Below are 24,716 nucleotides of genomic sequence, written 5' to 3' on the forward strand. Positions count from 1 at the left end.
CCATGTCTGATCCATAGGCAGCACCATGGGAAAGTGCTTTCCCTGATCCTCAATAACCAGTCCTCTATGACTTTCCTTAAACTGCAGGGGAAGTAAAGCTCCTAGTTTAAACCAGGGGTTGGGAATGTGTGGCCCTCCAGAATGTGTGTTGCTGGAATCCAACTCCCATCAGTCCCATTAGGGATGATGGGAGTTTAGCAATATATGAAGGGCTACATGGCCTCTACCTTTGACAAAGTATCCTAAAAGGGCAAGGAAGGTTTGGGGTTGTGTGCCATGAGGTGTGTGTCCGCAAACTCTAATTCCCTGCTACTGCACATATTGGAGACAGGTGTACCAATCCATTTGGGGATTAGGAGAAGTGCTTCCTGCCTAATCTCAAACTTTAGAAGTCAGATGTCTCATGCTATGGTGCTATGTAGGGGGTGGGATTCCCCGTTTTTTATACCTTCCAGGATCCCAACTTACACATTCCCAGGGATGGTATCCAAATAAGTCATTTTCAGAGCAGACCCTCTGAAACGAATGGAGTTGAAGTAATTTAAATCCAGTAATTATAATGAGTTGTCCATCAGACATAGCGCTATCGTATGAATCGAGTGAAGATCTTCTAGTAACTGAAATCCAGCCACTTTCCTCCTCTGAAAGCAAGGACAGCTTTTGCTTTGTTTTGCACATCCATGCATCCGACTTTGTCTTTTTTCAAGGGGTCCTTTTGTAGAGTTATTATAAGCCTTTTGATGTTTTAACGATGGACAAGAGGAAGCCAATTCAAATACAGCAATACTTTCATTGAACAGCAAAGCATATACATTCTCCACATTCTTCAAATTCCTCATCCAGTGCCTAGCCAGTCTTCAGCAGTGCATTAATATTTGACCTTATTAGCCTCTCTCTGTATATTCTAGAATAACAACAAGAACATTTCAGTATGACTGTCAGCACAGGATTGCTAACCCAAATGCAGTATAAGCAGTAGAACACTCCAAATGTCATAATATGCTACCGAAGGAGGGGGTTCTGTTCATTCTCCTCGCAATAAAATAATCCATCTTACTGGTCCATAAAGTTCTGATTCTGCTCCTTGTATATTAACACATTCTCTGGAAAAATTAGTCATATTTTCAGGGTGCAAAGGGAGCTCTGCCTTTTTTTAAAAAAAATGACAAATTTCATTAATTTTTAAAGTATCAGTAGAATAAATAATTAATTACGTATCACAAAGTGTAGACATAAAATTATGTCTCCCATCCCTGGCCAGTCCTGACTCAATGTCCCACCAACATCAACAACAATAGAGGAATTTGAAGTGTAGGGGGGAAGGAAAGGGCTTAGCAAAAAGAAGTGTGAGGCTAAATCAGAACCACAGTTCAATGCTGCTTTCGCCTCTTGTTCAAATAGCTCAAAAAATGTCTTCCAGATTTCCCCTGCTTTCATATCAATATTTGCTCACTTATTGCTTGATCCAGTATGCCTTCTGTCCAACATTCTATTGTTGAGCCTCCTTAGATTTCCATTGTTCCTGTGACCTGATCAATTTAGCATTTGCTCTGGTAGTAATGCGTATGATGTGTACCACCCTCGTTCTCTTAGAATGGCAATGGCACCCAACTGAGAGGTGCTGAAACTGAGTTCCGGCAAGTTCTGGCTGAAACAAAGCCCCAGCTTTATTTTCTTTCTCACACAGCCAAGGAAACCCTATTACAAAACAGTTTGTATTTCTTGCCTTATTGCAGAGGACTTGTTTGAATGCTGTTCTGATATAAGACACATACTTTGCAATAGACCAACTTTGACATGCCCTCTCCTTTTTTGATCTTATACTGAGAATGTAGTAAAGCTAGTTCCCCTCAGCTATTTAGAATTATATATGACAGCAGCAGACTTAGAATGCAAGTCACTGAGGGATTTCCAGTGAAGCAGCAGCTAACCAGCCACTTTTCACTCTGCAACTCCTTCCTCCAGACACTTTTTTCCAATATGATGTCTGCTACTGGCTAGGGGTGGTTGTGTTAGGGAAGCAACCTTGAAGGAGAGGCTTGTTAAGTATAATTGGTTTAATTGACATTGAAATCGGAATGTTTATCTATTGGTGAAAAGATTTAACATAGGGAGATTCCACTGAAGCTTTGGAAAAGCAAAAAGAGCACTGTGAGCTCTTGGTGAGTTGATAACTAACTGATTGTTGCTTTCTGCTAGCTAACATGTGAGTGAGTAACCTTAGATCAGGTGATAAAGGTATTGAGTTGCAAATTTGCTATCTTGGAAAGGTGGTGGCTGCTTCTTTGTTCTCTCCCAGGCTGCATGGAAGGAAGATTTAAATGAAGCTCTCCAGAAAAACAGATCTAGGCAAAATGGATGTTGAAGGAGAGAGACCTTTACTTATAGGTCTGTTTGGATTATTTCATATTTTGTAAGATGCTGAGCCTATGACTTCGAACGGCATATGTCTTCTGGAACTGTTTGGATGTATCGTTGGATGTTTTAATTCTGTTATGAAGAAAGTTCTGCAAGTAAAGTTTGAATAATATTTTTATGATTCGGGACAAAGTTGCCTTCCAAAAGATATTAATATTGTGCTTCAAAATGCACAATATTAATATCTGCAACAGGGCTGTGGTGAAACAGATAATGGAAAAAAGAGTTCAGTACCCCTCTTTTGCCCTCCCTCAGTTTTAACTGTGGTTTGACAGCAATCTACATTTGAAGATAAAGATCTTGCATCATGTATATTTCCACCCCCAGAAGGCTAATGCTTCCAAGTCTTCCAAGTTTGAATATTATACTCCCTTCAGCTGCGCCCTGTTGTTCTTCTTGCTGCATTTCTCCTCACCTCTCTTGAGAGCTGTTACACTGTTAATGAGTCATCTTCGCAATTTCAGCACTATTTGTTTCCTAGAGGTGAAGCAAAATGTCTCTTCTGAAAGCACATCATTCATTTTAGTCTTTATGTAGCACCTTCATGCCAGTGCAATTCACCTACTCAATCAGGCAACAGCGTATTGCTTCCTATGAGGACATTTTTGGGCTGCCATATCCTACCGCCGCTCTTAACAGGATGAAAGCCACCACAAGCTGACTGATGGCATGGTGATTCATCCTGTGAATGCTCCAATAGGTTCCATCAACTGATGCCTAGCTACTGTATGAAAGCCCTCTCAAAATGTGAGTGGAAACAGGAGATGAAATATTATTGTCTCAGTAAAGAATAATATTCACAAGGCCAGTCACAGCATTAAAAAAATTCAGCTTGAGTGGCTTCAACAAATCCCCATTTTGCCAAAATGGTTGTATGAATGAGTCCTTTACTTGCTTTATGTTCCTTTACCCATGGCTTCCTAGAGTACTGAATGCAGTGGAAATTGACAATAAGCTTGATTACTATTTCGAAACTCCACAATCTCGTTTAATTTTTGTTAAAAAAATAATCACTGAGTCGTATCCAACTTCAGTTCTACTCAGAGTATATCTATTCAATTAAATTGACTAACTTATGTACAGAATGTGGTTGGATACAACCCACTATGGGCAAAGCATTAATATGACAATGGTGGCAATTGTTTGCCACAATAAATATTGTTTTGGGAACAAGGCTGGCCTCCCTGTCCTCCATTACCACAGTCACATGCAGTTTGGAAGCTTTTACTTCCATTTACTTGGGAGTAAGGCCTACTGAACTTGATGGGACTTGCTCCAGAGTGAGCCTGCATAGGATTGCACTGTTAGAATTCCATCACATTTGCACATTCTTACTAGGTGCTTTCCCCAATGTACACAATCCTCTTGTTTTTTATGCCTATTCTGGACAATGACTGTCATTTTTGTTTTGTTCTGCTACATAAATGCTGCATAGTCCTAGATTAAATTTGATTTTAGTCTCATAGGGTTAGGCTGCCAATGTTGTAGTGTGGCCTTTTATATCTCCCAAGGAATTATTGAGATCTGTAACTGTTCAGCATGTGAGTGTGGGTGAATGTGTGCAGGTGTAGTTTGACTGAGGTACAGAATATCTGCTAACTTGGGGCTCTGGGGGAGTGGCATTTGCTGCTCGGCATGGCCATGGTTGGTCCAGGGGTGCCACTATTTTCCTGCATGGCTGGAGGAGGAGATGGTCACTTGATGCCACCCACCTCCAACCACACCTGTTAAATCATCAAGACAGGAGTGAATTTATGAAGCTGGATTAAAAAAAAGAAGAAGCATGCAGCTCTATGCCATTATTTACCTAATGCATGTAGGGAAACTCAGACCATTGATCAATCCTAGACTATTTATTGTTAGCTGAAACCACAGCTTGGTGTGATGTCTGAAATGAGCTATATTTACATACAGGTCCAGAAAGAAACAAGTTCTGCAGACAACTGAACATTGGCAAAAGTTAAAAACAAGACTGGCTGTTTAGATTATAACTGGATTTAAAAGGTAATTTTTAGTATAAGTGTGTGTGTGTGTGTAGTCTTAGGCAATTAAGATGTATAATTGATGTAACTGTATACTGAGCTTTTTCTTGATGTTTTATGTATTTACTGGAAATGTGTTATATTTAAGTTTCAAAAAAGATGATTGAAAACCAGAAAGGCAGAGTTGTAAGAACCAGCATGGGTGGGTCTTGTTAATAAGTTAATTCATAACTGTTTCTTGTTTGTATCTGAAGCTTTTGCAAGGTACTGGACGAGCAACAACAGGTCATAGCTAGCCAAGGAGGATATTTATTTAATGCATTGGTGGGGCTATATGTGGAAAGGGTGGACATACAGCAGACATTAAAGTCCTGTTGCTCCAGATCCAGTTTTAGTTAGGAGTTATGAATTGAAACAAGAGAACTAGCTTGATTTTTCCTATCTTGTAAAACAACAGCTTCCTGTTTGCCCTAAACAAGCTCCAGCAAAGCTCTGAGAAATCAATGACATCTTTTTGCTTGGGGGGTGGGATTTGATAATGACATTGAATTAGAAATGTGCTAAATTTCTTATCCTTGATACTGAGGCTTGACAGCTACTACTAACAATTCTTCCTAGAGAATAACACTTACTATAATATATCCACCCCACAGCATTTGAAAATTGTGAATAAGCTAAGAAGAGAGCTCAACTGAAAAGGGTTGTTTAAGAAGGAAGGTCTTTAAGAGGCACTGAAAAGACAGCATTTATTGGCACTTGTCTAATATTTAAGAGAAGTGAATTCCAAAGGGTACGTGGCTGTAAGGGAGTCTTGATAACAAACGAGCATAGTAGAAGATTTATTGATTTATTAAATAGAAGATTTATTGTAAAAACCGAGTTCAGCGGAATGGCGATCACAGCCATCCATCTATAAATCAAGGATGTCCCTTTCTTTTAAGGAGGGTGTTTCCAGTGAGACCAGAAACAGCCGAACTTCCTCTTGTGACGTATTCTGTCCAATACACCTAGACCTTGGACTAAGGGGGTCAGCTCCCACCCCTTCCTCATTCTCTGAACAGTACTTCCGTGGTCCTTCCTGCTCTCTGAGCTGCTTTCGTTTCTAGCCCCTGCATTTTGTTCTTCACTAGCACGCTGGCAAGCTGCTGGCTGACTCTCCGCAATTTTATCAGTTGACATTCCTAAGGGCAGGGGAGTTGGCTCTCGGCTATAATCATTCTGTCTTGAGAGATTAACCCTCTCTCTTCCCAGCTACTTCCTTCACTGTGAGCTGGCTGCAAACTTTCCCTGAGGGTTGGCTCATTCATGACAGAGGCACAACAGAAAAGGCCTGATTCCTATGCTGAGCGGAGAATAACTCCTGAAATGATGGTATCTGCAGGGGGCTCTCATCTGCAGGGCATAGAGATCAATTGGGTATATAAGAGGTGAGCTGTTCAATGCGATCGTACATTCCCGAAAGAGGAAACAGATCAAACAGGTTAGGGTCCTGGGCCCCACTGACAAAACTTTGGAAGGTGTTGTCTCAGCTAATAACTGGGGTCATCCAAGACCTAATGTAGTCCAGCAAGGTCTATAGAGCAGTTGCCACCACCTCACTGAGGAGCTGGCTGTGGCAGCTTAAAGGATCCTTGTCCAGTTCTGCAGGTGTCAGTCTGGAGGGGAAAGAGGAGGTGCCAAAGGTCCTTCCTGAGTAGAGATGTTTCTATTTTCCTTAGGGTAGCATAAGGGGTCAGGTTCTGGGATTATTGCACTTACTAATCTCCATCTAGATCCTTTTTTGTTCTTTGTTTGTACCATATGAATAGACAATTTAAATGAAAGTGTAAAGTTGTGTCTTCAAGGGCGTCAGAGAAGACCAAATGTTTCCCATTCAAAAATAACTCTATTGCAGAGGAATTTGGAGTTTAGCTTGAATAGTTTTTCAAGGTGATCATGACATATCATGTCCCAATGCAGTTTTCTGAAAGCATGATAACTCTAATGTCAACATTTAAATTAATGTTTCAGACAGTTTGATAACACCTGTGCCAATTACAATGAACCATAATCAGGAACATCCCCTAACCTTCATCCTTGCCATCCTGTGTGTTTATGTATCTCCAACTGATGATTACACTTCCTGCATCTGATGAAGTAGACTTTAGTCCATGAAAGCTTGGGTCATAATAAAATTTGTTAGTACTTAAGGTGCCACAAGACTGTTCATTTTGCTGCAACAGAATGATTAATATGTCTCCCCTCTGGAAATTCTACATTGTTATAGATGAAAATTTTCCTTTTACTGTTTAAATAAACTTTCTTACACTTTGTTTTTAATTCTAAAGCCAAGAGACCTGATGGAATTTATAAAGGTTCCTTGTTGTCTGCTTTGGTGTTATTAAACAATCCAACTTGTTGCCATGGAGACAGAAGAACTAGAAGAGGTGGAAAGACACAGTAGGAAATCAGTCCATGGTCATTGGAAGGATAGTTCTTCGCAGGCAGTATCATGCGTGGACTTGATCTGCGATGATGAGTCAGAGGCTTCCGACCATGTGACTGAGAAGGAATCACAGACGCACTACATTCCGATTCGAAGAAATTCCAGGTACTACCGCTCCTTCAGACTTCGGAACAGAGGGAAAGCGAGGAGCAGCAGAGAAGTTCAAACTGAAAGTGTTGAAGGTAAGTAGTCTAAGTAGTTACTCTCCCTTCTTTGCCTATTGAGACTGAGAGTTTTGGGTAAAAGTATATAGCAAGGGTTGGGGGAGAGGGTTTACAGGAAGAACAGTGACAGACTTCTTAAGACTCCAGAATCTGGGTCCCTCCTTCATACACCGGCTGCACCTACTGGATATCAAGTTGCTGCAAGTCTGAAACTGCAAAGCCAAACGGGATGAGATCTGATGCCATTTCACTTACAATGAAGCTCTGTTTGGTTGGCAAGACCCACAATTAAAGAAGGAATGAACAGCAAGAACAAGCAAAATATTTTATACAAATGAGAGTGTCTGCTGGAGCAAGACACATATTAACAGCACAGTGCTAGACAAGTTTACACACAAGTCCATTAAGTGCAATGGAACTTACTCTTTAATAAGTGTGTTTAGACTGCAGTCTCGAGAACCAAACACAACAAGATTATTGTTGTCTAAACCACACAGCAAAGTAATTAATAATACTTAGCATGTCTATAGCACATTCAAAATTCTTCCTCTACGTTATCTTGATGATTGTTGTGCTTCTGCCAATAAACTTTTCTTTGACGCCAGGTAAAGACAACTTTTGTTGGCAAAGAAATGGGTTTCTCCCCAAAGAGATAGCTGTTTTTTTGTTTCTCCTTCTGGAAATGAGCTTAGATAAAAAATTACCCCATCCTAATGCCCTCTCACAGAAGACTGGGCCCATTCTTTCTTGCAATATAACACACAAGGTAAGTCTCTTCCCTTTCTCCAAGAAGATATCACAAGACTAAAAACTTCTACTTAATATGCTGCTCCAGTCATTGTAGTATGGTATATGGACAAAATGAGCTCTTTTGTATGCTAGGGCAGACATTTCTCCACCCAGTGAATGCAGTATGCAGCAAGGCTAACAAAAGAGATTTCCTCACTGAGTCACCTGAGCTCAACAGAGCCTCTGCACCAAGTTTGGTGCAGATGAGGAGAATCTGACCTACACACAGCACAGATTTATAACAACTGTAAAGAAAGACATGATTGCCTGTTTCAGTCCCAGCAGAATCTATTTGAAAACAAGCTGATCTGCTACAAGTTACAACTTAAATCTGTGTAGTCTGACCAGTTGCGGTCTACCCACTCTCTGCTGTTCCATTGCTGAAGCAGCAGCTGCTCACCTAAAGAACTAGAAGAGGAATTCATGACGTCTTCAGAACGTAACAGGACTTTATGAAGAGCCAGGGAATCTCTCTTTCACCTAAGCTAACATTTATTCAGGCAACTAGCAGAGAATTATCTTCAGCCTTCATACCTCAATGGGTACTGTGTGTCCCTGTAAAGCCTAAATCTTGGGCATATGGAGAACCTCATCTTGCGGCAATAACTAAAGTACACGGACAGCAACGATGGGTGAGCTCTTTTATCTTACATTTGAGATCTCTGATGTATTGTTTGTTTACAGAACTGCGCCAAGCTGATCTGACTCTGTTTAGGTAGAACTGGGTCTGGGCATTTGCCCCTTGTACATGGGCTCTGTGTTCACCTGCCCCCTCTCTTATTTTGGGGTTCTGGTGAGAGAAAGCAGTCTGGAGCCAGTTGTGGTTATGGGTTTGTCCTCCTATCCCACCCACCCAAATGAACCAGTGAAAAGGCTGAAAGGGCAGAAGTAGCAGCATGATTAATCAGCTGCTTCCTGGATATAATGTGCCCCAGTATCAAGGTCAAATGTCTCATACATCAAATAGCAGACTGGCTCAGGATTTACACTTTGCAGGTAGAAGAGGGTAGAGAAGGGCAGACGGGAAAAAGCTCCACAATCCATTATGAAATTTGTCACAGAAGAAAGGCAGAGTGGTAACTAGAAATTGTATGTAAACTGAATATAGTTAGGTATCAAACAAATAGCCGGGGAAAGCTTATCACTAATTGCATCACAAACAAAAATTACTTGGTCCCCATTAATCCCGTATAAAAATGCTCATACAACCATGTTCAGTGCAGCAACCATAATAGCAATCAATGCACTGTCTGGGAGAAATGCTACATTTTCCAAATAAAAAATACTGCATTTGCGAAATGTGACATTCTTGCTATGTGAGTGTATCCATCAGACACGAAAGTATGCAGCAAATGAGGGAAAATGCATATTAACAGCAAAGTACTGTACTTTGTGCTGATAAAATGGTAAAGTGCATCATTTTCATTCCCATCCTCCCAAATTTTAACAAACAGCCATGAATCAGATGAGATCATGTCTGGTTTCTTCTGGGAACTTTTTCATTTTGATGGAAGCATGTAAGACCTTTGTCATTCTGTTCCTCGAACAAAAAGCAAATTTAAAGCCAATGCCTGAGAACATATCTCTGAGCCTTCTTTCTCAATAATGAAACTAAGTTCTAGGAAAGCTTCCAGGAAACTAAGGGCTGGGATTTCTGCAAGGTAACAGCCACAAGCTTACCTATAGATGTATCAAGTAGTCATGTTTTTGTAAAAAAACAAAACAAAACTGTGAAGAAAAGAATCAGCCACAAAACAAAACTCTCAACCTCTCTTTTTTCTTAACTGCAAATATTTTATAGAACTGACAGAAAACATTTATTTCTTTATTTCAAAGCCTCACTAAAAAATGGTAATGCCAGAAATGAGCTTCTGAACAAAGACGAATTGTTACGCATATTTCACAAGGGCCTGTCTCTACATGTAAAACGAGATATGACAGCCGCAGAAGAACAATGGTTGCAAAGGTAAGGAAGAAAGCAATTTCCCTTGAGATACAGAAGGCAAAAAATGATAAAATGGGTTTTAAATGAGTATCAAATGGATTGGTCAAATTGCGTGCAGCACTTTCACATTTATTACTTTATTCCGCAGTTTTAATTTTTCCATTACTCTATAAATATGCACAGGCCTCAGTTGCTTGTTTTCTTTTTTATGCAGCCCTTGTTGGATAATGATGGCTATAGGCTGCTGTAGAGGTCTTTCTCCCCAGTTAAGAGGAGCCAGAGGCCTTCCTGGTACAGCTATGGAAAGCTCTGTGAAAAGTATGGGACAAAAATTGGATTCTGGGCATGAAGGAAGACTCCACAAGGAAGGGTGTTTGAAAAAGGGTGAGGGGCTGCCAGCTCTGCAGGCAAGGGTTGACATAACTGAGCTCCTAAGAGCCACAGGGGTGCCGCAAAAAGAATGTAGGTGGTCAAGGGAGCCGTGGACTCAAAACAGTTGGAAAACCTCCTTTAGGAAGTGGCAGTTCCTTCTCAATGGACTATCCTCTCCTCCCCAACATCTGTAGACCACATACATTGCAGAACAAAGTGTTGGCCACAGACAGGCCTATCATCTATTTAAGATCAGAGAATATTAGCTTTATAGCTCGATGAAAATGTTGACCCAGTGTGTGGCAGCTGTGGAAAAGGCAGATCCCATGCTAAGGGTCATTAGGAAAGAAACTGAAAATAATACTGCCGATACCATAAAGCCATTATATATATATATCTATGCTGAGACAACATTTGGAATAATGGAATCATCAAAAAGGATGAGTTTTCATCGCTTCCTTTGAATAAAGCCATTTGCCCACCTCATTTCTAATTCCTTTCATGGAAAAGGTCTAGAAAAAGGCAACCAAAATGATCAATTCCTCTATGAGGAAAGGTTGCTTTGGGAATGGGAGAAGTTCCATGTGCCCAGTCACTTGGTGGGTGTTCTATGAGTGCAAACAACACTCTGCTTGTTCCCCTTCACACCACTTCTTAGCTGTTATGGGTCATGGAGTACAATCACCTTGTATTAAGATTTGTAAGCTGTTTCATGGATAAAAGCCACCAAAGTCGCATACAATTAGATAAAATAATGATGTCCCAGTTATCTGTTTAGCATGGGGAAGAGAAGGGGACTCTGAGTACTGCTGCAACAGAGGGTGGTGGTATCAAGGCCACTGTATTCTTGAATAGTTGTTTGGAAAAGAATTACTAAAGATTACAAATATTGCAAAATTGTTATACCGTTATGGTGCAGAAAGCCATTAACTTACTGGCACACTAGGTGAAACTATTAAGCCTAAAGTTAAACTACAGCAAAAAAAGAAGCAAAAAATAAACAAATTCTGCCCACACAGCTAAAAGATAAATACACGATATATATCATGCTCTGAAGGTCAGCAGACTTAGGCTTTATTGAATTCACCGGGGGCATTAATCCTAAAATAAAGCATTTGTAGATAAAAATACCATGCAGTATTTCCTTCTCCATTTCAGATGTCAAAATATGAGTGTATGTGACCACATGAACATGTTCTGTCTTTAAGCTGCTTCATCTTAAAGATATCTGATCCCCATCACGTATAAAGTTTTGCTTTGATTTCAAGATCAAGGCCAGATTGGCATTCTGCTGTCTTAAACTCAATGGCCAAATGATGATCAAAACTCCACTTCCCATGCCCTTCCCATCTGCCTCACCTCTGTCCTTTCCATCATTTTCTTTTAAAATTGTGTTGCAAATAAATGTAATCTTAACTATACTCTTCAGCATAAATGTTCAAACTGTTGCTGGAACATGAGAGAAAATCACTGCTAATTAGATTTGAGTGAACCCATGGATAGAAGTAACCACACCAGTCCACAGAGTGCTTGCAAAGCTATGGGAACACGAAATAGGAAACTAGGAGCTAACTTCAAATTTGTTGCAGAGTTTTTGTCAGCGACTGGAAAAGTGCAGGTGGAGAGACTTGTGTTTCAACAAATTGTGAACACACTTATGTAGAGTGTCAGTGACCAAATTTTCACAGCCAGAGACAACTTTGCCATACAGGAAAGTCAAGTGTCCAGCTTCAGGCAGCACCATAGTGGGAGGATAAGTGAAGGCAGAAATTGGTGTCTGAGTGATCAAGCAAAATCTTTGGCCCAAGCAGGCAGATGGATACATTTGGGCCCTGCTTCTGGCAGCAAAATGTATTGATCTGGCACTGCACACACAACTTGTTTTAAATGATTGGTAGTTCTGTATTAGTCCTTATAAGGAAGCCCTATAACATGCTCCCTAAAAATCTTCTGTTCCTGATTCATTGACTAGTTGCAGGAATAAACAGTCCAAAGTTCATACATACTTGGCAAGTCCAGAGAACTTTAGCTGCATGTCACATTTACTGCAAATCCAGCCCAGTAACCGCCTGTCCCTGCCTTGAATTAAAGACAAAAAAAAACCCCTCAGTGCCTTCAAAAGCAAAAGCTGATTCCTCCTGTGTTTTTTTAATAATGTATTTGCCCACAAAAACGTAAGGACAAGAAAAATGCTATTAGCCATATAAAATTCCTGCATGTTATTTAGAGAAATGGCAATGCCACAATTAAGTATGCAGGAATCCTCCTTCCCAATAAAGTTATGCTATATATCCCTAGCTAAATGTTTCTTTCCACATAATTCCCCAGACGTTTTGCAAAAGCAGGAGTCTCCAAATCTGACTTAAACTTGAAGGCAAAATTCAGTGCCAATATAGGGTTATGGGTTGACTCACTCCCCTCTAAGGAAGTTCATTAGACTAAGAACTAAAGTACACCATCTTGGCAAATCTTGTTTCTAACATTTCCTTTCTTGCAGGGGGAGGGGGCTCAAGGATGCTTTCCTCCAGCAGGGTTTACTTCAGGTTTCAGAAACAAGACAGCTAGGAGGAATGATTAAAATTGGCCTAGGGGCAACTGAAAGGAGACTTGGCAGGCAGGGAACTGCCTCCCACAAGCTGATTCTCCTCTGCAGTTTCCCTAATCTAGTCCCTATATTAGCATGAAAGTGGGGAAAGGGGCTAGGAATGTGCTGTAGCATCCTTCAAAATCCCTTAGATGATTCACTTGATTTGGACTGTCCAAATTCACCTCCAAATTCTGCTTTCAGCTAACTTTAGTAACGATCCTTGTTACATGATGTAGATGGAAATGTTCTCATTTAAAAAACAAACAAAAAACCCACCACAAATATTTTAGCATAATCTGAGGTGTATATTTCCTCTTGGTTTGAATAAAAATTCCTTAGAGGAAGTTTTTAACACCTTGTAGGGTATTTTTTTGCACCCCTTTTTTGCTATCATATCATGACAGATATAAATGAGCTAACCTCAGCTGCTAAGAAAGCTACAGCAAATTACATTTAGCAAATGTAAATAGGGTTTTAAAATGTAAATAAGCTGTCAGTTTCACTTTTGCACTGGAAAGAAAAATCCCACATACCTGAAATACACAGGAACTGATGTCAGAAGTAACTGAATTGTGAAGGAGCTTAAGGACTTACATGCAATCACTGGGGGGGGGGGGGGATAAATGAAGATTTTAAAATATGTATTAAGAAAATTATTAGGAGACTTTGAGCTTCTCTGCTGAATTATTTATATAGGTCATATTTAAGCAATTGTATAGGACAGAACCCAAGCAAGAGCATCATAGCTAGTCCAGCTTTCCCACCTCTACCTTACTCTTGAGAGCTATATTCATTCCCTAAATCTATTACGGATGGGTAGAAGATCACATTAATGTCACTGACAAGTTACTTCATATATCATGTAATTGTGGAATAAGTCTGTTGATCATGCAAAAAGAGATGCCTTTGGCTTTGCATAAAAGGGTAGGGTAGATCTGGAGTCAAGGACAATCATTCTTCTAGAAGCACTAGTTATACCAATTTAATTACTTTTTTGAGGTGACTGCTATCTAACCTGCAATATTTATGTATAATAGAATTTAACAGAAAAAAATGCATTACAAAACCGTAAAAAGGTCAACCAATTTAGTAGTACATAAACCAATTTAGCAGCACATTGTTAAAGAACTGGCCAGATGCACTGAATTGTTATAAATGTAAAAACTAGGCATCAGTGAATTGAATTTTCCATTAAAGTGTACTCAAGTGCAGAGATTAAAGTTAACTGATCACTTTGCTCAAAAAATGTGTTACTGGAAGATAACACTGGAAGAAATAACGTCACAATTCATTATTATCCATTTGTGGTACAAAGGAGTAATAAGGCATTTTAGAAGTAATTTGTTCAAATGCAATGATGGGATAGAATCTTTAAAGAGATCAAGTATCCAAGGTCTAAATAATTTTAAATTAGGTATTGGAAACGATCCTGCTATATTTTGCTGTATTGTTTTTCAACAGATACCTGAGTAGTTTCAAATCCAATCTTCTACTATGCACATTTTTATTTCTTCCTCTTTACTGTTTCTTCCCTTTTAGCTGGCAGTCCATTAGCACACAACTTCTATTACTACTTTTGCTTAATCAAAGTCTTCCTACTTTCTTTTACCTCAGAAAGGAAGTGGTATACTGTACACACCCATTTCCCATTACCCTATGCAGTACTCCTCAAAACCCAAATTCAGGTAATAGACACTGAATCTAGGTTATGCATTGCAGTCAGGTTGATTCCTGGTTCATCTAATTGGTTCTTCGGTTTATTCATTTATTTAGTAAAGGATTCCTTTCTACATAACCTTTGCACAGCTTCACTCATGCCTATAATCTGAGGTTGGTTCTAATATCAGGATCGACCCCCACAACCCTCTCTTCCATCATATATGTGACTTAGCATTATCTCTGCAGGAATGCTGGCAATATTATGAGGGAGTCTTCATATCTTGTGACTCAATCATTAGACCAAAATGCTGTTTTTCAGTCTTTTCTAGTAATCAGTGCTTTGAATTGACTACCAAATTTGAAGTTTCTATATTTTGTGGAAACACAAAGAATTTGGGTACCTTCATCAGTGTAAGTGAAGCCCAAGCATCTGTATGGAGATCTACACTGAATTAACGTACAAATCAAGAAGCACAGTAGCCATATTCAGTGAGCGTACATATGTGCTGCAAAGTAAGTAATTACTTCCCATTCACACAACCTTTAATTACTAATACAGGGATTCATACAACCTTTTCCTTTGAGCCACCCTTTTCAAATATTAAAGACAGAGGAAATCTGGCTCTGTTCTCCTGCTGAAGGATTGAGGTCTACCGCCACAATTTGTCTCAATCTGTCCAAAATTTACATAGGAACAGCCTGCTGGATCAGGCCACTGACCCATCTAGTCCAGCATCCTGTTCTCACAGTGGCCAACCAGAGGCCTGTGAGAAACCTGCAAGGAGGATTCCAGCACAAGAGCTGCACTCTCCCCTCCTGTAGCTTCCAACAACTGATACTCGAAAGCTTTACTGTCTCCAACTGTGGAGGCAGAGCATGGCCATCTTAGCAATACAAGACAAATACTTGTATTGGCATTGTAAGTTAAGACATTTAAAGTCTGTGGGATAAATTAAAAGGGACAGGCTATCGAGGGACACAAGGCACTCAATTGTTTTGCTTCACCCTGTCTATTCCCTTGAGGGATGATTCATTAAGAACCCTTTCAGGCAAGATGGAGACAGGGCCATCTTTAGCAGATATGGTGCCGGGGTGCAAATATCTGCCCAGTGGCCCCAAATTACCATGGATAGTGTTGGAGTGGTCATAACTGCACACTGCCAGCCATCTGGGGGGGGGGGGCGCAACTCTCCCCCGTGCCACTGCGGGACAGCGATCCTCGCAGAGGCTTGGGAGTGACGTTGCACCCCTCCCAAGCCTCCACGGGGATCGCTCTCCTCCCAAGGAGGCTTGGGAGGGAAGCTGCACACCCGCCAGCCTTATGGTTGGCGGGGCGCAGCTGGTGGGCGTGCAGGGAAAGGGGAGTCGCCAGCAAAGCCGTGTAGCTCCCCCACTTGCTGGGGGTGCCTCTGAGAGGCCGGCGCCCTAGCGCAACTAAGCCCTATGGGAAAGACGGTTCTGGATGGAGATTAGAAAGGAAGCCACTGAGGCTGTAACGTCCTTGTCCCTGTCCGCTAGGAGGAACCTCATTTGGCTCTCCCTTGGAGCCGTGGGTCGCAGGACCAGCATCTTGCTCAGCATCTGTTTGCGGAGTTTGCGGCCACTTTAGCTAGCGTTCATCCATAGCGCTCTCCTCCATGAATTTGTCTCATTCTTTTTTAAAGCCATCTAAGTTAGTGGCCGGGACGCAGGTGGCGCTGTGGGTTAAAGCCTCAGCGCCTAGGACTTGCCGATCAAAAGGTCGGCGGTTCGAATCCCTGCGGCGGGGTGCGCTCCCGCTGCTCGGTCCCAGCGCCTGCCAACCTAGCAGTTCGAAAGCACCTCCGGGTGCAAGTAGATAAATAGGGACCGCTTACCAGCGGGAAGGTAAACGGCGTTTCCGTGTGCGGCTCTGGCTCGCCAGAGCAGCGATGTCACGCTGGCCACGTGACCCGGAAGTGTCTCCGGACAGCGCTGGCCCCTGGCCTCTTAAGTGAGATGGGCGCACAACCCCAGAGTCTGTCAAGACTGGCCCGTACGGGCAGGGGTACCTTTACCTTTACCTTTTAAGTTAGTGGCCATCACTGCCTCCTGTGGGAGCAAGTGAAGAAAATCTATGGTACTTTGAATCCCTGGCCTCGTCATATTCTGTCCCTCATACAGGGTGAGTCCTTTAAAAGAGGCCCCATGGATACAGAATACACATGTTCCATGGAGCCTCTTTTAAAAGACTCACCCTGTACTAGGCTGTAGCTACCCACAAACTTGGGCATGCACATATGCCCCTCTATACATAATGCTTCAAGAAATGTACAATGTACCCACATGCTCATGTTTTCTGTTTTTCCTCAAATGCCCCTCCCACCTTCCCATGTCCTAGGCCTAGGGTGAAGAATCTCAAGTTTCCCATCAGCAAGAATATTACTAGGGCTGCCTCACTGAAATTTCTTCAACTTAACCATCCAATATTTACTTCCATCCACTAAAATTAGCTTACTGGAACATAAAACTTATCCAAATTCCCAACCCACCCTGCCCTGCCCCTTTTATGAGCTGCCAAACCCCTCAAGTAGCAAAATCATTTTAACCTCACCACCACCCCTTATTTCTCAATTGCACATACAATATGGGTCAAACTGTGTGCTCAAGCAATACCAGTATACAGCTAAATTGTTCATGTAACAACCCAAGTGGATACCAATTTAAGTGAAATAATTTTATCTAAACTGTTCTAATACAGTGTGTGTGCATGTGTATTTAAAATATTAAAATAATTGACTTTTCTTTAAACCCAGGAATACAGATATAGGTTATGTAACACTATTGCCTATATTTCATAATTCTTATTTCCTACTGTTTGCATAATTTCCAAAGAGGCAGATGAGAACTAGCCTTTATACAAAATGTGCCCCATTTCTGAGTTTTTCTTTCAGTTCCCAAGCTTGGCATAAATATCTAGAGGAAGATGTGTTTGCTCCAATTTGGCACATGAAATAGAAATTCCAATGCTGATGTTTGAAAAATATCCCTGAATCAGAACATATAACATTGAAATCCAAATCAAGAAGGGTTTTTGTAGCGTGTATTATTTTCCTGTGTTTGTGTGGAATTTCTGCAGAGGTAATGAGGGAGGAGACTGCTGAGATTTTCTAAAATCCCCAGAATTGACATGTTTTTCCGTAGTTTAGATCTGGTTATCTTTGTATTTTTGGACGACAGTGAATTCAATTATTAATTTTCATTCTGTAAAAATAAGTGCACCAAAATAGAAAGAAATAGAAGAAAATAACTCTCCTCCTACACTCCAGCTTGCAAGAGAATGCAAACTGGACATCAGATGAACATTGTAATCTCTTTGCTGGATCAGAGCTAACATCCTTATGATAATCCAGCATTGTGCCTTCAGAGTGGTCAGGCAGATAGCCCTGAGAAACTCATGAGGAAACCTATCTATTGTTGTTTGCCTGCAGATATGTTCTCTTGGAACATGGATGTCTCATTTTAGCTATCGTGACTAATAACAAGTGGTAGACTTCTATAAATTGCACTGTCCTAATAAGAGGCTAACTTCATTCAGGATGAAAAGCCATGTCAATTCATGTGGCAAACAACACAAACCATATCATTGGTTGAACTGCTGCAGTTGGAACATTTTTATATGTAAGCCACCTTGCGTTCCATCAGGGGAAAAGGCAGGGTATAAACAAATATTTAATAATAACTACCATTATTATTGAACATAAGCGTGCAATGAAAGGGAGGGGGAACTAAAACCCTTCCTTTTACCATTCCGAGTGTGACTTGTAAGATCATTGAATCCTTTATAGGGTTAAGTGTTCCCGTTAACAGCCTTATACAAGTTGTCTGTTGCACAGGAGAGCTCTCGGGTCCAATCCCTGGCACTACAGGATCTCTCTCAGGTGGCAGAGCTGACTGTACTGAGACCTTGGAGAGAGTCTGCCAGTCAGAGAGGACAATAATGGGCTAAAAGGGTAGGCTAGTTTCTAAGGAGCGCTCACTCCCAACCCCTCCCAAGTGTTTTCCAGACTCCTGGGGGAAACAGGTGTCCGCTCTTCTGCGTGGAGATTACCTGTTTTGCAGCGGTGCGCGCGCCTCTCTCTGCCTAGAGATCTCTTTTTGGGGGCGGGGAGGGGGGTCTCGTTAAAGACCAGTGCTCGGGGGTGGTTGGGGCTTTCTCTTGAGTTTTGGGCGCAGCAGCTGCGAGGGACATCTCTGCATGCTGTTCTCCACCGTGTGCGCCCGAGAGAGTGGTCTTTGTGAACAGGACAAAAACTGAGGGGTGTGGGGAGGTCATTTCGCCTTCTTTAGGAAGGTGGCTGTTTGGCGATTGAGCGGAAGAAGTGGGCGCGCGGGAGCTGCTCAGGAGTTAATAAGGCGAGGGAAAGCGCAGAGGGGGCGGCAGTGGCGGCGGCGGCGGCGGCCTCCCTCCCCCTCGCGCGCCACCGACCTTTCTTTTCTCTCTCTCTCTCTCTTTTATTTCCCCCTCCCGCGCAGGCTGCTCCCTTCCTACCCCGGTTACCGTGGCAACCGCCCGGACTCCCCCAGCCCCGCGCCTGCTGCGGAATCGCTCCGTAGCAGTAGCAGCCGCTCGCTGCAGGACTCGCTGCTGCTGCTGCCGCCGTCGCTTTCGCCGCCTCGCATGGAGCTCCTGGCTGCCGCGCTCAGCGCCGCCTGCGCCCTGGACCACGAAGGCTCCGCGGAGAGCGTGGCCGGAGCCCGCCCGCCCGGCAGGTGAGCCAAAGAGGAGGAGAGCCCTTCGCCCTCCAAGAGCAGGGGGCGCCCCCTTCGACGTTAGACCTAAAGACTCGCGAGCGGGAAGTTCGCTGGTCTTGGCGCCAAGCCGCGTGCCCCGCGTGACTGCCCGCCCTCTTGTAGGGAATGTGGGGCAGAGCTCCCCTCTGGACTCCCCCGCAGACAGGCACCCGTCGCCAAGTCCGGAGGCTTAGTTTCCAGGTCTCCTCGCGGCTGCCCTCCTCCATTTCTCTTCCCGTCCATTCCTCGAACGAGGGAGCAAGGGTTAAAGCAGCCGCTGCCCTCCCCGTCTCGCCCCCCGCGCTTCTGAGTCGGGGCGTCGAAGTGGTTCCCTCCGCCCCTCCACTCAGTGCTGTGAGGGACCCGAGACCAGAACTTCCCGAGGTGTGTGTGTGGGGGGGGGGGGGGGGGGTAATAGCACACCAGGGAGTGTGTGTGAGCCCCAGCACCTCTCCTTTTTGCAATTTTATCATTGGCTTGCACCTCCCTAGGAAAGGTTGATTCCTCATTTCCCCTCCTTTCTGTTGCCCCTCTTGAACCCCATCCCTCCTTTCCTTTCGCCTGCTTCACTTCAGGGGCTTACTGGATTTTTCCTTTCTTTCTGGGAGGGAGCCCAGTGTGCTCAGTTTCCAGGGACCGTGGCAGTGAGGGCGTGATAGATCCCGGAGTCAAATTTTAAGTTTGGTTTATTTACCTTGGTCCCTTTAAGAGCACTTGCAGCCCATGTAGTCCCTGCTGTTAGCCCGAACTGATTCTGCCAGTAGGGTGGGAAGGAAACAGAACAGGCATCCATACTCCTTGGTTTGTTTTTGTTGTTTTTCTCACCCGAAGTGAGTCTCCTTCCATGGCTGGACCAGTTTCTAGTTCCGAAGAAAGCCCTGTGCATCCCGACTGCCCGGCTGCTTTCCCCGAGGCTCTGCAAGTGATTCATCCCATGACAGCTGACTCTTGGAAAAACTTCATTGAGCAAATAGGTAAGACAAACACTCAGGCTGCAGTCGTGTGTGCTACTAGTTACAGTCAAATGTTCCTCTTTCTGGGAAAGTTATTTTCCATTTTCTTTTAAAATGGTATTGGAGGTTCTAGTGTGTGCAAATGAATCTCACATGGCCTTAGCCCGTGAGTCATATCCACCTCAGTAAGACATCCATAGGATTGTATGGATGCATAAACATCCATAGGATTGTTGCTGTATTATATATAGGAAAACAGAGGGCCAAAGAAGTTGGCTGCACATTTCCCACTTTACATAAAACTGGATAACACTCTTTGTTTTTCTGTGGGTGAAATTAATGAGTATGTGTTCATATGTCGTTAAGAAACATAAAACACACCAGAAATAAATTTGAGATCTGTAAAAACACCTTCCCCACCCCAAAGACCCTTGACACTTATGAGCAGTGTTTTTGGAGGACAATTTTTCCTCCAAAAATAGGCCATCTAAGCAAGATGATTTCAGAGCATTTTTCCTGAACTATTTAAGGCACCACCAGCAGCAGTATATGCTATCGTTTCTCATAAAAGAACTGAGCTGGCTGTCTTTGCTAGCATCTTACCAGATCTCATCATCCTTATGCTTGTTGTTATCACTTGCAGTGCGGTAATAATAATAATAATAATAATATAATAATAATAATAATTTATTATTTATACCCCGCCCATCTGGCTGGGCCTCCCCAGCCACTCTGGGCGGCTTCCATAAAAACCAAAAATACAGTAAAATATCACACGTTAAAAACTTCCCTGAACAGGGCTGCCTTAAGATGTCTTCTGAATGTCAGGTAGTTGTTTATCGCTTTGACATCTGCTGGAAGGGCGTTCCACAGGGCGGGGGCCACTACCGAGAAGGCCCTCTGCCTGGTTCCCTGTAGCTTTGCTTCTCGCAATGAGGGAACCGCCAGAAGGCCCTCGGCGCTGGACCTCAGCGTCCGGGCAGAATGATGGAGGTGGAGACGCTCCTTCAGGTATACTGGACCGAGGCCGTTTTCATATTGGATGGTGTAAATAAAGGGGGCTTGTGAAGTGGGGACCAAAGCTTGCCTTTCCATGACAGCAGTATAAAAAACCCCCACCCCATTTTACATTCAAGAAAAAGATATCTGGAATATCTGAGCAAACTGGTAGCGTATATGAGTAAGTAATATCCTGCTTTTGATGATCTTCTGGCTCCATTCATACAATTGTAGAACTGGAAGGGATCCTAAGGATCATCTAATCCAACCCCCTTCAATGCAGGAATATGGAGCTGTCCACGTTCTAACCAGCTGAGCTATCCATATCCCTATAGAGGCATAATTATATCTTTTCAATATTATGACTTGTTTATTAGCTCTCTTGAACTTTATACTGCCTGACCAGCAAATAGTTAAGGTATATGCTTCTCTTTCAGAAAAGAAGCCATCTCGTAATCACTATATATATATATATATATATATATATATATATATAATTACTGTCTCCAGCCAAAATCACTAAAGTATTATTTCCCCCCATCCCATTCCTTTACCATACTCATGGTTTTGTTTAATGTGAAGCATAGCCTTGATTATCTACAAAAAGAAATAATCAGCTTTTGAAAATATGTAATAACATAGTTCAAGTGGAATTATGCAAGTATAATTTCACTAGAACAGCACAATGCATTTAAGTGTAATCTCTCATTTTCAGTTAAGTGTGGGAAGCTAACAGGAAAGTACATGGTTTCCAAGGTACAGTTTCTCCCATTGCTATTTTAATCCCATTCTGAATAGTGTTCCAGAAAGAAGCGATTACTGAATATACTTACACTATGGGAAAAAGCTCGTTCCTTATACCACTTCCCCATTATAAATCATGTGTATTATCTAAGATTATAAGCTAAATATAGTTTAGTATACAGAAATATTAAAGTACTTGACACAGAGGTATGTGAAGCAGTTCATGAGTTACAATTTTGATTTTCTTTACATTAGGTAAAATGTAAAATTGTACTGAAATAGATATACTTTTTAAAAAGTCCATTCTCTGCTTACTGGAGCTGAAGGGGAAAGCAATTTTAAATTGCATTTAACTTTCAAATGAAGGGAGTGGCTCACAAGAAATTAGCACAAACTGGCGTTTTGATTTATTTAAAATAGGATTTACAGTTTTATCTGGTGCAAGATTTTATTCTCCTCTTATAGGGCAGGCCTAGTGAAAATCCAAAATATATTTTGTCAAATGCTGTGGCATTATTGAAATCCCATAAGAAATAGTAGGATTTGGTTATTATTGTTACTATATATTATTACTATTTTCGGTGGCCTTGTATGATACTAATTATGAAGTATTCCTCATATGTCTGCACAACCTGATACACAATTGCAGGAGCATTCTTGCGCTGCTAAAGTTTGTTTTTTGAAGGTAACGTAGTGTATTATGGGAAGACCTTGTATCTCATTGCGAATTGTGGGGTCCTACAGGTTTCATTATATATTCCTTCATTGTCAGCAAGTTGGTGAAGTTGCTGGATCAGATCAAGTGACAATTTGAAATTATGTTCTCTCAGTAAGTCATGTCCCTTGCATCTGTGACCAGAACATTGGTTAGCAGATACAAAGATTGCCTCTAAACTATGATTTGCAAAGCCATTTCAAACCATGGTTTAAAATAATAGTTTAGAAGCAATTCCTGTTTAGAACTAGCCAAAGTTTGCCCAATTTAGACATCACAGCAGGCTACCATGAAAGGGAAGAACATAAAAGGCAAAAGAGGGAGAGAACTATGTACCCATGTGTCCAGCTCATTCCTAATCTCCAAGTTATACTCTAGATTTTAGACCAGCATGACAACTGACCTTGGCCTAAGTTGAGCTGTTATTAATTGCTATTTGGTGGCTTTAGCTAGTATGCAATATTTAGTCCTAGATATGTCTAAGAGACTAGAATTTTGCAGCCTAAATGGGTGTGTTTCTTCATGCTCAGATTGAGCAGCATATTTGGGACTGGGGAGAAAATTTCCCAGGTTGGATAGGCTAATGACTCTAAGTTTTGGCTTTTCTTTTGCTTGCATCAACTAGAGCTATTTGTTCTGCAGCGATTTTTCAATGGCTTGTATGATGATACTGATTTAAAACACAGTCCTGGAGACTAGGTATTTGGAATCACTTCTCTAACATTGTTTCAGATTCCAGCTTTCCTTTTTCTAAACTGTTCTGGCTGAAGCAGCCAGGATAGACAATATTCAAAATTTGTGCAGTAGCAACTACCGTTGCTCGATCAGGACATGGCTCTGGAGGAGTAGACATTCAAAGAACAAATCTGTGTGCTTTGGTGCTTTGTAGGGCTCTTGTATCAAGAATATCGGGATAAATCTACACGCCAGGAGATTGAAACCAGGCGGCTGCAGGATTCACAGACAGATGCAGAAGAGTGCACAGCTACTGAAGACACAGCATCACAGACAGAAGCCACAAATACCGAAGAAAGCAAGGCTGTTCCCCAGATATGCTTGCTCAGGAATTCCACTTCTAGGTTTAATTTGTGGCAAGATCTTCCAGAAGTCAGGAGCAGTGGTGTTCTGAATATTCTCCAGCCAGATGAGATCAAACTTCAAGAGGTAATACAGCTTGAGGGAAGGGTGGATGAAAGGAGCATTGCACTGCTGACATTTCAGTGGGAAACTCTGGGTTGACTCACTTAATACAGAATGGCACAGTTTAATGTTAATCTCATTGATATTAGTAAAGTGACTGTTTTGTGAAATCTTTAATTTACTCTCCTTGCTTTTGAAAAGTCATGGCCATCCTGTTTTTTTTCAATCCCTGCCTGTTTCTGCCTCTAGAACAGGGTTGGGCTGCTATAGTAACCTTAATGGAAGACAAAGGGCTAAAGTTGCTAAAACTGATAATGCAAGTGTCTTTAAGTTCACCAAAAGCAATAAAGCAGACAAAAAGGCATGAGAGGGCTGTAATAAACTCTACAGAAGTGTGACTGAAGGACCATTGGATTATCTGTATATTCTTCTCCATGTGTAGAGATGGAGGCCTTCTCACTGTGGTATATAAAAAGCTCTGCTGTCAATAGGCTGTTAGGGCAAGGGATGGACACACTCCCATTCTCCTGGTACAGCCTTAACAAGCAAGAAAAACTGTACCAGCCCTGAAGGTGGCATAGCAATTTTGCTTCCCATTGAATGCAAGGGGGGGCAGGGAATGAAAGACAAAACCCAAACCCAAACTGATAACCAGGTACAAAGAAAGAGAGTGAAAGGAAAAAGCTGCCTCTAAAGTTCTGTCCTGGGTGGTATGGTATTGAACTTGAACCTTCCCTTTCCTCTTCAAGATTGCTGTTAGGAAGAGAGAAATAAATTGCAGAGAATTCAATTTAATTAATTGCATCAGTCCTTATTGTGAAAGATGTTGGAAGAAGCTCCCTTTCTTTTATTCAGAAATGACAGTTTTTAGATGAACTGAGAAACTAAACCGTAATTTACTCATTCATTGGGAATGGATGGCTTTCACCAAAGAGTCCTTCAAAATCTCAAATGATAGAATTGTTGATCTCATAATCAAAATACTGCACATAACTTATCACTTAATTATTTA

General features: G+C 41.9%; 1 protein-coding gene across 2 annotated transcripts in view; it reads left to right on the top strand.

The window, feature by feature from the left end:
• Window positions 1-24,716, top strand: part of NGEF (neuronal guanine nucleotide exchange factor) — a 63,648-nt gene that overhangs the window by 14,993 nt on the left and 23,939 nt on the right. The window contains exons 2-7 of one of the 2 annotated variants that reach the window (XM_079976847.1): window positions 4,333-4,422; window positions 6,728-7,067; window positions 9,675-9,804; window positions 18,896-19,132; window positions 19,985-20,127; window positions 23,454-23,728. In XM_079976847.1, coding sequence (XP_079832973.1) covers window positions 6,803-7,067; window positions 9,675-9,804; window positions 18,896-19,132; window positions 19,985-20,127; window positions 23,454-23,728 — 1,050 coding nt within the window. In that variant the 5' untranslated portion in view covers window positions 4,333-4,422; window positions 6,728-6,802. The remainder of the gene's footprint in view (window positions 1-4,332; window positions 4,423-6,727; window positions 7,068-9,674; window positions 9,805-18,895; window positions 19,133-19,984; window positions 20,128-23,453; window positions 23,729-24,716) is intronic. The other variant, XM_079976848.1, reaches the window with a different exon arrangement.

The sequence above is a fragment of the Podarcis cretensis genome (assembly GCF_951804945.1).
Source record: "Podarcis cretensis genome assembly, chromosome: 5".
Taxonomy (NCBI): Eukaryota; Metazoa; Chordata; class Lepidosauria; order Squamata; family Lacertidae; genus Podarcis; species Podarcis cretensis.